The sequence below is a fragment of the Ranitomeya variabilis genome, chromosome 6 (genome assembly GCF_051348905.1).
Source record: "Ranitomeya variabilis isolate aRanVar5 chromosome 6, aRanVar5.hap1, whole genome shotgun sequence".
NCBI lineage: Eukaryota > Metazoa > Chordata > Amphibia > Anura > Dendrobatidae > Ranitomeya > Ranitomeya variabilis.
In genome coordinates this window covers 127,627,717-127,643,627 of record NC_135237.1, presented here as the reverse complement: position 1 = coordinate 127,643,627, position 15,911 = coordinate 127,627,717, and the positions used below count along the sequence as shown (strand labels likewise).

Below are 15,911 nucleotides of genomic sequence, written 5' to 3'. Positions count from 1 at the left end.
CTGATCAATCATACTTGAAATATATTTTTGCATGGTATTCATGTGATATTTTTGTAAAGTAAAGTTACAGCTCTCAAATATGACAATGCTAAAACAAATTATTTGTTGTTAAATATTGTTTTTAGTCCATAAAAGTAGGAAAGCATAAATCTGGTATTGCTGTAATCGTACTGACCGTTCAATCAAATTGGTCTTATCACTTTTACAGCAATGTGAAGGGCGGAAAAAAAACTAAAATAAAACAATGATAACTGAAATGCTGTTTTTTTCATTCTGTGTCTGAAAAATCTGAAAAAGCAATCAAAAAACGTTATGTGCCTCAAAATGGTACCAAAAAAATCTTCAATTTGTTGTTAAAAAATAAACCCTCATAGAGCTCTGTTTGCCAAAAATAAAAAAATTACAGAATATGGCGAAAAAAAAAGTATTTTTTATAAATAAGCATTTTTACTGTGTTATAGTAGCAAAACCTAAAATTTATAAATCTGGTATCTCCATAATTATACCGACCGAAATAAAAAAGCCGCCTTATCACGATGAACCGCGCAGAAAGAAAAATAAGAACTATTCTTGTACTGCTACTATCAACATCATCCAAACTGCTGTCTATTTGTTCATTCTACCCCTCAAAAATCAAAAAAAGGCTCTTCTCACATTTATCCAGTGCTCTCCTCTGAGCTCTCACACAGGCTTTTCTGTGTAAGTCCCAAAAACTGCAATTCAGACAAAACCCCCGACGGAAACACTCACTTATGAGGCATATGGAGACACTTCAGACTTCGTCTGGTCTCTGTTTCAATGGTTACACATTATTTTAGGTGTATTTTTAGTGCACAAGTGTGGACGATCATCGTTCTGTGCACGCCTAAAAATATGGACAGCACCAGAGCAGACACCAAATGGACTCCATCTGCCTCATTAGAGTCAGTGGTTCTGTTGGGTGTTTCGTCTGAATTACATTATTGTGAGATTTATACAGAAACCCCAACATAAGTGCTCAGCATAAAACACAAGAATGTGATCTGAGCCTTATACTTAAAGCGATCGAAAAATGTTATGTACACCAAATGTTACCAATAAAAACCCTAACTTAGGCCAAAGAGGAAAAAGTAAGTGTCAGTCTGTGATATAGTAAAATAGTCCTTTCTTTATTCAATACAAGTAGTACATGGATGCAGGAGAGCAGGTGCAGCGGAGGATGACGGCTGGTTCACGTTGATCAGATGTTTCAACGGGTCAAGGTATGGAAGGAAGTGGATAGGCGGTCCCAATTATACAGACAACGCCTTCTTCACCACCTCTCTGTAGCAACAATTAAAAGCAAGTATTTTTTAATTTAAAACCAACAATCAAAAAAAAATTTAACAAAAAGACTGACTTGTCGATCTTATCATTAAAGCCACATGGACCTTGTGCATTTGTGCGTATTATCCATCTGGCCTCCCTACGTAAAATAAATAATATGACAAATGCACAAGGTCTATGTGGCTTTAATAAGGGGTGGTGAAGAAGGTGTTGTCTCTATAATTGGGACCACCTATCCACTTCCTTCCATACCCAGACCTGTTGAAGCGTCTGATTGATGCGAAGCGGCCGTCTTTCTCTGCTGCACCTGCATCCAAGTACTTGTATTGAATAAAGAAAAGATTGTTTTACTGCATCATGGAGGGCCACGTATTTTTTCCTCTTTGCCAGGACTTTGTACGATGCTGAACGTTTCATCCTGCACAAAACCAGACCCCACGCAGGTCGGTCATTTGTCACTGGATATATAGGGGGTTCCCCCATGTTACTGGTAGAACAAAGAGTCCGGGAAAGCAACATGGCTCCCAGACTTCTACCACTTCCCCTTCAATCCAGTAAAATCTGCTCCCCCAAATGCAAATGGCCCCTCCTTCACACAGTAAGCTGCCACATGTTTGGCATTATTGTAGGTGGGAGAGCCCAAATAACAATGTATGGGGGTATTTCACCATACAGAGGCACAATGTATGGGCACTAAACTGGCATATTTTCAATTTACCAGAATAACACTTGGCGTGGATGTTACAAAATAGGCAGTGCAGCCATAGATTAATTCATTGATAGGTGCAATTTCTACAATGGGGTCACTTTGGGGTGTTTGCTGTTCTGGCACCTTAGAGGCTCCGCAAATGTCACCCACAAACTTTTCAGCCCTGACGTGTGACTAGTAGTTTCTCATGACAAATGGGGCATCACTGCGCTCGGGACAAATTAAGCAATAACTTGGGGTTCCAATTTCACCTATTTTACTTTATTCTTCAGTGCTGCCTGAAGCTATATAGCACAGCTCCGCAGCTGAAAGTCCCTCAGGTGACAGCTATAGAAGACAGTTGGCACCAAGCGGTATTGGTCCCACTCTGTTTTGAAACCAATCGGGGCCAATTGCGCCTTAAATAATGCTGTCAAGCGGTATCTAAGTGGTTAAAAGGGGCATGAAAGGCCTCCCTTTTGCAGGATCGTCCACCTGTGATCATATTCGTGTTTGCCGATTCATGCCATGGTACCCTGAGGTCATACAGCGGGGTCTTACAGGTTGTGTCGGTGATACACTGACAGGTCTCAGGCAACTGCGATTCAGACAAACCTCCTGATGGAACCACTCAATTATGAGGCAGATAGAGTCCCTTTGGACTCAGTGTGGTCTCTGTTCTGACAGTCATGTTTTTAGGAGTCTTTTTAGCGCACAAATGTAGTTGACCACTGTTCTTTAAACGCCTAAAAAGATGGATACCACTGGAGCAGATGCCAGAGTCCAAAGTGTTTTCTATCTGCCACATTAAGGAGGGTGATTCAGTCGTGAGTTTCATCTGAAATTCATTTTTGTGGGATTTACATGGAAACTCTGAAGTGCTCAGTGTAGAACACAAGAATGTAATATCAACCTTATACTGAAAGCGATAAAAAAAAAATATTCTGTACCCCAAAATGTAACCAATAAAAGTCCTAACTTATCCAGCACAAAACTAGCCCCCACTCAGGTCCATCATCTGTCACTGGAAATATAGAGGTTCACATGTTACTGGTAGAACAAAGACTCTGGAAAAGCCATATGGCACCCACCCCCTCAAATAAAATCTGGTGAAATCTGTGCTCCCAAATCCCCAGTCCTGAGTCCCACTGTGCCTAAACTGCAGTAAGCAACCACATTTTTGGCATTATTGTAGTGGGGAGTGCTCACTTAATTTACAGGGTGTGTGTCTCCAGAAACACAAGTTGGGCCCAATGTATGGGAGCGCTACTATAGATAGGTGCTCTACACTGAGTGGGATCACAGTAAATGGGCACTAAACAGGCAGAATTGCAATTCTACAGAAGCATGGAGTGGATGTTACAAAATAGTCACTGTGTCCTTAGATGAATTAATTGGAGAGGTGCAATTTCTACAGTGGGGTTACTGTTGGCGTTTTTCTGGTGTTCTGGCACCATAGCGGCTCCACAAATGTTGAACAGAAACTATTGTAGCAAAATCTGTGCTCCAAAAGCCAAATAGTGCTCATTCCTTCTCAGTCCTAACTTGTGGACTAACCATAATTTCTGACAACATATGGGGCATCACCGTGTTCGGGAGAAATTGTGCAATAAATTGTCAGGTCCAGGTTCATCTATTAAGCCTTGTGTGACAAATGTGCAGCAAATAAAAAAAAATTACATTTTTGCCTCTAAAATGTTATATTTCCGCTTCTCAATATTAGAAAATTATGTAAGGCACCTGTGGTTTCAAAATACTCACTACACCTCTAGATGAATTCCTTAAGCAGTGAAGTTTCTAAGATGGGGGAGGAGTTTCTGCTGTTTTGCACCCAGGGGCTCGGCTAAAGGAGCCCACAATTTATTCAAGCTGATTCTGCGTTCTAAAAGCCAAGTAGCGCTCCTTCCCATCCGATCCCTGTCGTGTGCTCAAACAGTGGTGTACAACCACAGATAAGGTATCGCTGTGTTTGGTAAAAATTGCATAACAAACTATGGGATCCATTTTCTCCTATTAACCCTCGTGGAAATTATACATTTGGTGCTAAAAAAAAGTAAAAATATTTTAGTAGAAAAGGTATTTTTTTGTTTTCACATCTAAATGTTATACATTTTTGTGGATCACCTGTAGGTTAAAAGTGCTCAGTACACTACTAGATGAATTCAATGAGGGGTCTAATTTCCAATATGGGGTCAATTGTGGGGGTTCTGCTGTTTTGACATGTCAGGGGGTCAGCAAATGTGACAAGGCATTCACAATCTATTCCAAACAAATTTACGCTCCAAAAATCAAATAGTGCTCTTGCTTTTCTAAACCCTTACATGTGACCAAGCAGTAGTTTTTGACTACATATGGGGTAGTATGGTGTTCAGGAGAAATTGTGTAACAAATTATGGGGTCCAATGTCTCCTATTATCCATTGTGAAAATTACAAATTTAGGGCTAAACCACAACATTTTAGTGGGAAAAAAGTTTTTACATCTACATTCTAAAAGGTTGTGTGAAGCACCGATTGGTTCAATATTCTCAACACAGCGACAGATTAATTCCTTGATGGGTTTAGTTTCTAAAATAGGGTAACTTTGTGGGTGTTTTTGCTGTTTTGGTACCTAGCTATTCCAGCCAAGTTTACATTCCAGATACCAAATATCGCTTCTTCCGAGCATATAAACAGAACTTTTTTACTACATGTGGGGCATCGTCATGCTCAGAAGAAAGTGGGTAACAAGCTGTAGTGTCCACTTTTTCATCTTTCCATTAGCAAAAGTAAAAACTGGGTATAAAGCAACATTTTGGTGAAAATTTCAAAAAATTCAAATTTTAAATATTACAACAAAATGTTATCAAATTCTGTGAAGTACCCGTGGGTTCAAAATGCTCACTCTACCCATGTATAAATCCTTGAGGGGTGTACTTTCCAAAATGGGATCACTTGTTCTGGATTTCTGCTGTTTAGGCACCTTAGGGGAACTGCAAATGCAGCATGGTGCCTGTAATTTCAGCCAAATTTGTGTTTCAAAATTCAAACGTTGATCCTCCTCTATGGTGCCCTGCTATTTGTACAAACAAAGGTTTCTGACTACATGTGGGGTATCTGAAGAAACTGGGTAACAATTTTGGGGGTCATTTTTTTGTGCTATTCCTTGTGAGAGTACGCTCACACTTGGATACAGTGGGGGAAATAAAAGTTACATATCCTGAAAGGGTTGCCCAAGCCATATTCCAGAAACCATTAGGAAACTACACAAATATCACCTGACAGATTCCCTTTAAAGGATGGGTGAGATCCAGCACTAGTTAAAAACAACATTAGACTAGTGGGAGGAGTGTACAGCCAAATATGTCACCACCTCTAACCGTATGCTGCAAAAAACTAACCAGAACTTCCGAACAGAAAAAAGCAAGTGTCAACAGGTGCAACGGCTATGACTGCATAAAATCCAAGCAAAAAAAACACAAACACAGCAGCATGCTGTAAGCGCTAAGATGTATGCAAACATTGAATATATGACGTTTGGATTGCATTACTGCTCAATGCCTTCACCTGTTCAGACTTGCTTTATTTTGTTTGGAGGGGCTAGTCAGTTTTTTGTAATATACTGTTGGAGGAGGTGACTGTGGATATAGGATCTCTCATATAGCCTACATCCACCACCTTTCAGCCACATGTAACAGCATTCAAAAATGCTATATATGACTCCAATTCGCACTGCAAGGAAAAAATACACCTTTTATTATTCTCCTCTATGGGGCAGTCCTGTCCGATGGGTGTCACTGGTCTTCAATCCTCGCCTCCTCTCTTCTTGCGATGCCGTCCACCTTCTCTGCTTCGTGTGCATGACTTGTCCTACGTCATCCAAAGTGTTCCCCTTCATGCCATTTAGAAAATGCTGCACAATTTCCATAGTATTGCACAAGGAATCTCCATTATGCTGTTATTATGCTTTGCTTATATAGCATCATATTATTCCGCAGCGCTTTACAGACATTATTATCGCTGTCCCCAATGGGGCTCACAATCTAGATTCCTTATCAGTATGTCTTTGGAGTGTCGGAGGAAACTGGAGAACCTGGAGAAAACCCACACAGATATGGGGAGAACATACAAACCACTAGGCCACGATGCTGTAATACACATTAAAGGGCATCTGTTAGTAAGATCAACCCTGCTAAGCAGTAGGAAGCTGAATAAAATGGTGCCTTAATACCTGCGATCCAATGTCATATTCCAGAGAGATCATCCTGGCATTTATTTTTTGGCTGTGCATGTTCCAAAATCTTTGTACAATCTGCAACACTAGGAAAAAAAAAAATTATATTTTAGATTTTCTTAATTTTATTTTAAAAGAAGTGAGCCTAAAGGGAGAGGTAAAATTAAAAGCTGTATATTTATTTTCTTCTTAATTTGCCTCCTACCCAGTTATGCCCTGTACAAGAAAATATATCCAAGAGTGAACTGAACTTTATAATTCCTTTATCTGTTTCAGGTTCTCCTTTGATTTCTTCTGGATTTCACACCAAAAGTGACATGTTTGCCTGCTGCAGAGCTACAAAGCAGTAAGTTGAAAGCTGACCTGAATAATTAATATTCCATACAAGTGTGTGTGGAGAATCACATCTACACTCACTGGCCACTTTATTAGGTACACCTGTCCAACTTCTTGTTAACACTTAATTTCTAATCAGCCAATCACATGGCGGCAACTCAGTGCATTTAGGCATGTAGACATGGTCAAGACAATCTCCTGCAGTTCAAACCGAGCATCAGTATGGGGAAGAAAGGTGATTTGAGTGCCTTTGAACGTGGCATGGTTGTTGGTGCCAGAAGGGCTGGTCTGAGTATTTCAGAAACTGCTGATCTACTGGGATTTTCACGCACAACCATCTCTAGGGTTTACAGAGAATGGTCCGAAAAAGAAAAAAAATCCAGTGAGCGGCAGTTCTGTGGGCGGAAATGCCTTGTTGATGCCAGAGGTCAGAGGAGAATGGGCAGACTGGTTCGAGCTGATAGAAAGGCAACAGTGACTCAAATCGCCACCCGTTACAACCAAGGTAGGCCTAAGAGCATCTCTGAATGCACAGTGCGTCGAACTTTGAGGCAGATGGGCTACAGCAGCAGAAGACCACACCGGGTACCACTCCTTTCAGCTAAGAACAGGAAACTGAGGCTACAATTTGTACAAGCTCATCGAAATTGGACAGTAGAAGATTGGAAAAACGTTGCTTGGTCTGATGAGTCTCGATTTCTGCTGCGACATTCGGATGGTAGGGTCAGAATTTGGCGTAAACAACATGAAAGCATGGATCCATCCTGCCTTGTATGGAGCATCTTTGGGATGTGCAGCCGACAAATCTGCGGCAACTGTGTGATGCCATCATGTCAATATGGACCAAAATCTCTGAGGAATGCTTCCAGCACCTTGTTGAATCTATGCCACGAAGAATTGAGGCAGTTCTGAAGGCAAAAGGGGTCCAACCCGTTACTAGCATGGTGTACCTAATAAAGTGGCCGGTGAGTGTAGTGACATCATTGACCTGACGGTGACTCCCGGAATAAGCACTCCCAATAATAGTAAATATCAGCCGTTCCTTTCAGCCCCATCTACTAAGAACAATTATTTTTATTGTGCTGTCGATCAAGATCAATAAGAAAATGGGAGAACATAACAGTTTGGGGCTGTGTAAATGGACCTTAAAGGGGTAACTGATGAACCTATTTTTTTATTTTTGCACATTTTTGTTTCTTTAGGCTCTGTTGGGGTAAGCTCCTTTATATTCATCTGGTCCACGCCAGGTCCCTGTCTGGTGCTGATGCTGTCAATGCCTTAAGGCCATTCTATTTTGCTGTGCACCCAGATTTCTTTGGTCAGCACCCACGAGAAAGAGTAAGTTTTATTTACACAGCCATTTGCTTTCTCTATGGTAATGTGTAATCTGGAGAACTGTGTCCTGTGCATCTTTTATTTAGATCAAAAAGAGAATCAGATGTCTGGGAAAGTAAATGTGCTCAGATCTCATCTTAACTAAATTACTTTGTTTAACCCCATTAATCTACTATCCATGGACACCTTTTGATCCATTCTTTTTCTTTAGGACATGCTTTAACTTTGCTCCATTCAAAGGGAGTTCTTTAGTTCTTGGGATCTCAGGCCATGTGCACACGTTCAGGATTTTTAGCGTTTTTTTCGCGTTTTTTCGCTATAAAAACGTGATAAAAACGCGAAAAAAACGCTAACATATGCCTCCTATTATTTACAGTGTATTCCGCATTTTTTGTGCAAATGTTGCGATTTTTTCCGCGAAAAAATCGCATCGCGGAAAAAAAAGCAACATGTTCATTAAAAATGCGGAATTGCAGGGATTCCGCACACCTAGGGGTCCATTGATCTGCTTACTTCCCGCACGGGGCTGTGCCCACCATGCGGGAAGTAAGCAGATTATGTGCGGTTGGTACCCAGGGTGGAGGAGAGGAGACTCTCCTCCACACACTGGGCACCATATAATTGGTCAAAAATAAAAGAATTAAAATAAAAAATAGTCCTATACTCACCCTCGATGTCCCCCGCAGTGTTCCCGCCTCACCGCTGCACGCTGCCGTTCGGTTCCTGTAGCTGGTGTGCGGTGAAGGACCCTGCCGATGACGTCACGGTCCTGTGATTGGTCGAGACCGGTCATGTGACCGCTCACGTGACCGTGACGTCATGGAAGGTCCTGCGCGCACACCATCTATACGGAACGGACGCCGGTGAGGAGATCAGCTGTCTGCGGGTGAGTATAAGCATTTTTTTTATTTTTTTTATTATTTTTAAACATTCTATCTTTTACTATAGATGCTGCAAAAGCAGCATCTATAGTAAAAAGTTGGTCACACTTGTCAAACAGTATGTTTGACAAGTGTGACCAACCTGTCAGTCAGTTTTCCAAGCGATGCTACAGATCTCTTGGAAAACTTTAGCATTCTGCAAGCTAATTACGCTTGCAGAATGCTAAAAAAACGCGAAAAAAACGCAAAAAAAAAAATGCGGATTTCTTGCAGAAAATTTCCGGTTTTCTTCAGGAAATTTCTGCAAGAAATCCGGACGTGTGCACATACCCTAATGGGACCCAGTAGTCAAATCCCGAGCAATCAATAAATTATCCCCCATCAATAACCAGTACAACCCATTTAGCGATGACTTCTGACACTTGATTTTGTGCTTTTATGAACAAACAATCAACTTCTAGTGTCTAGAAAATAACACACCTGCTTTCAAAATAGTTTTTTTTTTCTTTTTTTTTAGAACAAATAACTTTTAGAAAACATAAGTGTAACCAATTTAATTACATATAAAACTAAAATAACATATAGCTTTGAAAATAACATATTGCTTTAGCGCAATATTGTCTCACCCTTACAGCGCACAGGAGAAGGGACAGAGCATGGACCAGTCCCTGAAACTATGGTCACTGATGACGCTTCGTTTCAAGGAGGGGGCAGAGACTGTGACAGTGACCGCATCTTCTGCCCCCCTGATAACGCGTTGAGTATCCCAGCATGCACTGGGATTCTCAAACAAAGCGCCATCACTCAGGAAGTAGAGGAAAAAAAAAATTGAATAGCTGTTAGCTAGTGTAGTTAAGGAACGGTAGGGAGTTTCCAAAGCAAGTTCCGTATATTAGAAAATAGCTTAGATTATAGCATCAAATAGGAAGTTGGGAGGAAAATGACTTTTCAAACTGAAGTCGTATTCTTTTTTGGAGAGAAGGAGCTTTTTCTCCTAGGCTTCCTTCCATGTTTGTTTCTTTATTTTTTTTAATAAATAAAGGAGATTGGATCCCCAAACGGGGTAAATCTCCTAATTGCTCTAATAGGATACAAGAAAAGTGCTAAGGCAAAATTAAGGATCGTTGGTGGGTGAATCTATACCAATTTTCTCGATTTATATGTCCTGTTTATATGCATTTTTCAGGGTAACTTTTCACCATGTTTGACACACACTTTCTACGGTTGTATTTATTATGTTGGATATGCATTTCCCGTTTTGATGTTTTTAATCACATTCATTAATAAAGATAATTTGTATTTAATTTTGTCCTAGTACTTTTCTTTTTATCGGTTATTTAGTTATTTTTTTAGTAGGTTTCATTAAAAAAAAAAATTAATGAATAGACACTTCTCTCAACTCTGTTTTTTGTGTTTTTTTATGATGTTGGCTGAAGTAATTTACTTGTAGAAGATGAGGAGGACTGCCCAATTGTTATACCATATGTCCTGAAAAAAATGCATATAATTGAAGGAAAGAGTACTTGTTTCACTATGACTGTATCTGTGTAATCCCGTGATGACGAGTAGTTTCAGGTTACATATCTGAAAACACTAAATAGAGTAAGACTATGTTCACACACAGCGTTTTTGCAGACTTTTTTTCCAGAAGCTAAAACCGCTTTCAAAGTGTTTCTGCTGCTTTTTTTGGGTGCAGAATAAATGTGTGATTTGTCTACAGTACATGATTAATAAAGTTAGTTTTATCCCCCAGGCTAGCAGCAAAAGTGCATTTTTGCTGCTGTTTTTTAATGCAGTTTTTATTGCTTTCTATGGGTGAAAAACAAAAGCTGCAAAAACACTTAAAGAATTAACAGTGCTCAAATTCAGTTGGGGAAAAAAAACAAACGTGTGCATGAGATTTCTGAAATCTCATCATTTCTGCTGGTGCTGTAAAACGTAGTTTCTTTTCTACAGGAAAAAATTGCAACTGAACCCCCTCCCAAAAACAAACACTGCGAAAACGCTGGATGTGAGCATAGCCTAAATAACAAGTGTGGCATCATTTACCGTTAATGTTACATTTTTCATATTTACCCTTTTATAGGAGGTAAATGAAAACTCACTAAAGAGGTTAAATGGATATTTGGAGAATATCCAAAAACCTGGTCTGAGGTCACACAAACCTGCTCAACTTACATTTTATGTTCGCGAAACCGTACAGATCCCTGAAAATGATCAAGAGTCTTCCAGGGAATCAGGTATTTGCTTTGTTCGTTTATTGATGGGATGTATAAAGTAGGACATGTTCAGCCATTCATCTCATTATAGAAATGTAATAATGAAGCGCTGAGACAGTAGCCAGAATAAGACTCATCAGTCATTTATAACAGTAATTAACCAAAGTTGACATAATCCGGCTTATCCTACATAAAGATTCAGCATAGTCCTATACCTATGTCTGTCATGGTCAGGATATTGCTACCCATGCTCACAATTCCAGTATACGGCCCAAACTATTCTATTAAGAGCAGGATAAACGCTTTAGTGTGGCAGATGTAAGGGTAGTCCTACACGGTATCCCGTGCTGTGGTGACTTCTCCAGCTAAGGGCTCATTCACACAACAGTTTTTTTTATGTATGAGAAACCACAGACTGTCATTGCCAAGTTTGATTTGACATTAGGATCCGTATTGGAATGGGAATAACCCCATAGACTGTCGTAGGTACGAGTACTATCCGTGAAAAAATAAAACAGATAGCACTTGTACGTGAAAAACTGTGAATGAGCCCTAAATAAGTTATTTTCTTTGTAGTGTGGCTACAATTCTTACTGTACAAATGTTCTTGGAAACATACTTTAAAGAGAACCTGTCATTCGATCCTTGCTGCCTAGCCAACGGGCAGCACAGTATGCCCCTGTGCACACCAGTTTTCTGTTTGGAAGTGACGGTCAGTCTTTTGATGTCATTATGAATCAGACACTGGCTGCACTATTACAACCATGTATGTTTTTCTCTGAAATAGCGCATGGTTTCAGAGAACATATAGTTTGAAATGCTAGCCAGGGACCATAAATTAAGCCAGGGAACGCATCAGATTCATTTTGTCTCTTCCTATGGTTTACGGCCGGCTTTTCAAAGTATGTTTTTTCAGAAATCCACTGCTTTTTAGAGAAAAATATACCTAAGATCAGGGTCCCATTAGCGTATGGCATCCAATGATTCTCTCATGTGAGAGCATCGGATACGATATGCTAATGACACTGGGCTTCGACTCTGCTGCGAGCGTGAGCAGAGTGTCAGTGCTCTGTGCTCCGAGCCTCTCACATGAGCGGATCGGAGCACAGCTGCGGAGGAAGCAGAGAAATTAATTTCTCCATGTCCTCTGCTGCCGGCCTTGGCGGGAATCGCACAGCACTCAGGTGATATCTGTGCGATGTCACTCATAGACTTATGTGGGTGCGTGTGATCCGATTCTCGGGTTCAGTCGCAGCATGCTGGGATTATTTTTGCATGCCAAATCAGCATGGGAAAATAATTGCAGATGTGAGCTGCACCATAGAGAAACATTGGGGCGATTGCAATCCGATTTTTTTTTTTATCGGATTGCACTGATCCAATTCTATCGCAAGTGGGAATGAGCCCTAACTGTAATCATGCAGTCAGACTACCATGGTTTTGGCAGCAAAAATGAAGTGAAATAATGCAGCAGATTTTAGAACTAACCATTTCTTAATTCACTGTAATGTAAAAAAAAATTATATCACATCATTGAAAAAAAAAGCCATATTTACCCATACAAACACTGGGTAAAATACCAGCTCACTGCAGGCTACAAAGATAGAGGATGGAGGTAGCACTAGTGCAAAATACTGATGAATAACCACTCGCGCATCGATCCTCAATGAAGGTGTGGGGGTTTGATACTTAGTAAAGATGAGCGGATTGCTTCACGCAACCACGGTCCAGGGCAGTGCTTGTGATTAGCCGTGTTCACAAGACGTCACCTGTCCTCCGCACACCATACAGATGTCACACCCGTCCTATGGAACCTGGAAGTTCAGGAAATTTCTGCAATTCCTCTCCACACCCAGAGATCCCTGACCTGGACCATGGACTGGGTTGCACGAAGCGATCTGCTCATCTTTAATACTTAGTATTTTAAATGCGCACAGATAAGGCTTTGATAAGGTGCCATTTACACAGGGCTCTTGACTTAAGCTTGCATATTTTGGCCAAAGTATCAACTAATGCCACATTTTTTATTTTTTTTTATCTAGCCCGACAATTAATTGCTGGTGGGAAAAATAGGGTGTCTACATTTGTTGGATATACCTACACTGGTTCTGGGCAGCCGCCTGATCTAATAATATGGGCATGACCAATAGGCGGTTAGCTTGCATGGCGCACTACATGTATCTGTGTGACTGGCACCTTATAAGAGCTCAGTTTATATTAGCATTCATAATACTAAGCAGCCATTCTCCTCCGGGGGATAGGTCTGTGAGTGCTTGTTCATCACCATGTTGCATCGGTACTACCTCGATCACACACCATTGGGGACCGTCTTCATCCTGCAGAGAACTGGTATTGTGTGGCCTTTTCATACCAACCCTTTTCATCATTAAAGGGGGTTTGACTCACAACTGTCACCTATTTGATAAATTCCTGCTTGCTGGAGTCTGACCTCGGGGACAATCTCGATCCCAAAAACAAAGGTTCCAATCTCCACTGTGTATTTGTAGTGGTAGTACACATGCGTTACCTGTGGGTAAGAGAGAAATGTATTTAGTAGAGAAGCCCTTTTTAAAGATTTAGGTGAAATAGTATTCAGTATTTAGAGTGAGAGGTTGTTTCTTTTTTTGTCACCATATATCGTTAATTTCTGCATTTATTTTTTTTCATTTATAGGTTTTCGCGCAGTCAGTTTTACTTTAGATTCCAGGGACCTCTTGAGTACAGTCCTGGGCATTCTGAATTCCTGCAGCCTGTCTACCGACCATGTGCACAGCTCATCAGATAGTGTGAGGTCTACAAAGACTGCGGCATCATCATTCTACAGGCCCATAAAATGGGACAAGACCTTTTACTCATTCACTGGATATAAGGACCCAGAGGAAGAGCTGGAGCAAGCACACAAAACACAAATAACTATTAAGTAAGTGGTATCAAAAGCAACAGTTTTGACATATGAGCTGCCTTGTAGACCGTCTGATAAATCTTCAGTCGTATATTAGAATAACATATAAAGCTGCTGCTCTTACCCACATTACTTCCTTATAAATATAGTTGCAGTGCTGACTTCAAAAATTAAACATGATTTTATTGATACAATGATAAGTAACATGCATAATCGTATACACAAAAATTATTGAGGAAGGAAAAGATAGGATCCCTGGAAATAAGGGGCTGGGGTAAGAAGCAGTTCCACAAAGTATACAGTATTGCAATATCTTCCTGAATTATGGATTTACCATACTCCTGTTTGGTGTAGATAGAATTCTTAAAATGTGTTCGGTAAGATGGCATCCAGATAGTTTCTGGTAGAGGTTATTGTGGAATAATATAACCTAGGGTAGAAGTTAGGAACATCGCATCCAGTCAGCCGTCCTCCTCTTACCTCAGGAGTGGAGGGATCTGGTAAGACCCTTTATAACAATGAGTAGTGCCAATCTGTCCATATTTCCTGCGGCGTTCTCCTCCAGAAGCACTCATGGATCCAGTTCTTAAGACATATCTGCATTTTATCCATTTTATTTTTTACTGTTTTTTTCTCATATTTATGTTTTTATTTTTTCATCTATTTTTAAGCCCTATATTATTTTTGTATATTAAATCTAAAATGTAATAAGTTTGCTTCTTGCTGCTCTAAACATAGCTGCAAACCCTGAAGACGGTGAGAATGGATAGTGGTTCCTTGTGTATGGCCCAGTGTAAGAAACGCTCGGGCGAGCGGGGTGGCTCGTGTGCTAGTGTTCAAACCAGTGCAGGCGTCTCACTGGCCTGTGAAAACGGAGAAGGGGGCAGGAAAATGTGTGATGTGGATGTGTGGACTGGCTGTGGGGTGGGCTCCGGTCATTGTCAGCCTATTGCGGTAGGTTAGTGGAAGAGTGAGTGTGGGAATCGGAGTCTCCCATTACAGTAACATCTGAGGCATGTGTGTCGTGAGCGAGTGTTGATTGTAAAATTAATATTAAAACAGTTTATCGGAACATTTTTTGAATGAGAATAAATCTATGAAATATCAAATGTCACTTTAGCCATCAAATCCTCCTCCCGGTCTCCTTTATCCTATTTTTCTTATCTAATTTGCAAATAGCGCCCCACATATTGAACCTTCTTTCTGGCAATGTCGACCTCTTCTCTATCACTATAATCAATACCTCACACTCACCCTTACAGCGTTCATGCTCTGCTTATTCCATCTGACAATGTCAAACCTCCAAATGCTGCCTGGAAACTTACCTATTCCAATAAGTGGTTAACCTGGCCCGAAAACTGCCTTCCAACTTACATTTCTATAGGTGCTGACAGCTTTCCCTGACCTCTTGTATTGTAAGGTATGTGCACACGATAAAGGGAATCTGTCAGTAGGATCCACCCTCCTAAGCCATCTATATTGGCACGCAGGTCATAGAAAGCTAAATAAAATAACACCTTGATATCTGCGATCCAATGTCTTATTCTGGAGAAATCCACATGTAAATGAGCTGTTAAGATCTATGGGCCGGACACTGATCCGTCTGAAAATCTGCCTCCAGAGACTAATTTAAATAAAAGGTGATATTTCCAGTGTGAGACATGTAATGGCCTCTCTCTAATATATAAATGCCCCCTTCCAGGCTATGGGGAGGACGCTGCCTCCAGAGCTTATTTTACATGAAGGGGAGTTACTAGTGTGATGTGTGATGGCCGCTCTCCTGATCTCACTGCAGAGCTGTGTGTGATTATACCTAACACATCTGCCGGTTCCTCTCAGCTTCCATCTCACAGGCAGACAGTGTTACAATACAGCAGAGTTGTGGGAACTGCAGAAAATGTATTTGTAAGAAGACAAAGTACAGTTCTACTATTCTGTGTTAGTCACGTGTATCACACTGGTAACTCTTTCTTTTATTAAAAATAATCTCTGGAGGCAGATTCTCATACAAATCAGTGTCCGGCCATAGATCTC

The 15,911-nt window shown here is 40.6% G+C and overlaps 1 protein-coding gene across 3 annotated transcripts in view; it reads left to right on the top strand.

Annotated features, from left to right (window-relative positions):
- TCAIM (T cell activation inhibitor, mitochondrial) overlaps window positions 1–15,911 on the top strand; it is a 123,962-nt gene that overhangs the window by 71,452 nt on the left and 36,599 nt on the right. For all 3 annotated transcript variants that reach the window (XR_013216849.1, XM_077268980.1, XM_077268981.1), the window contains exons 2-5: window positions 6,481–6,550; window positions 7,743–7,878; window positions 10,843–10,996; window positions 13,649–13,895. Coding sequence is in view for 2 of the 3 variants with exons in the window: in XM_077268980.1 (XP_077125095.1) it covers window positions 6,522–6,550; window positions 7,743–7,878; window positions 10,843–10,996; window positions 13,649–13,895 (566 nt within the window). In the remaining variant the exon portion in view is untranslated. The remainder of the gene's footprint in view (window positions 1–6,480; window positions 6,551–7,742; window positions 7,879–10,842; window positions 10,997–13,648; window positions 13,896–15,911) is intronic.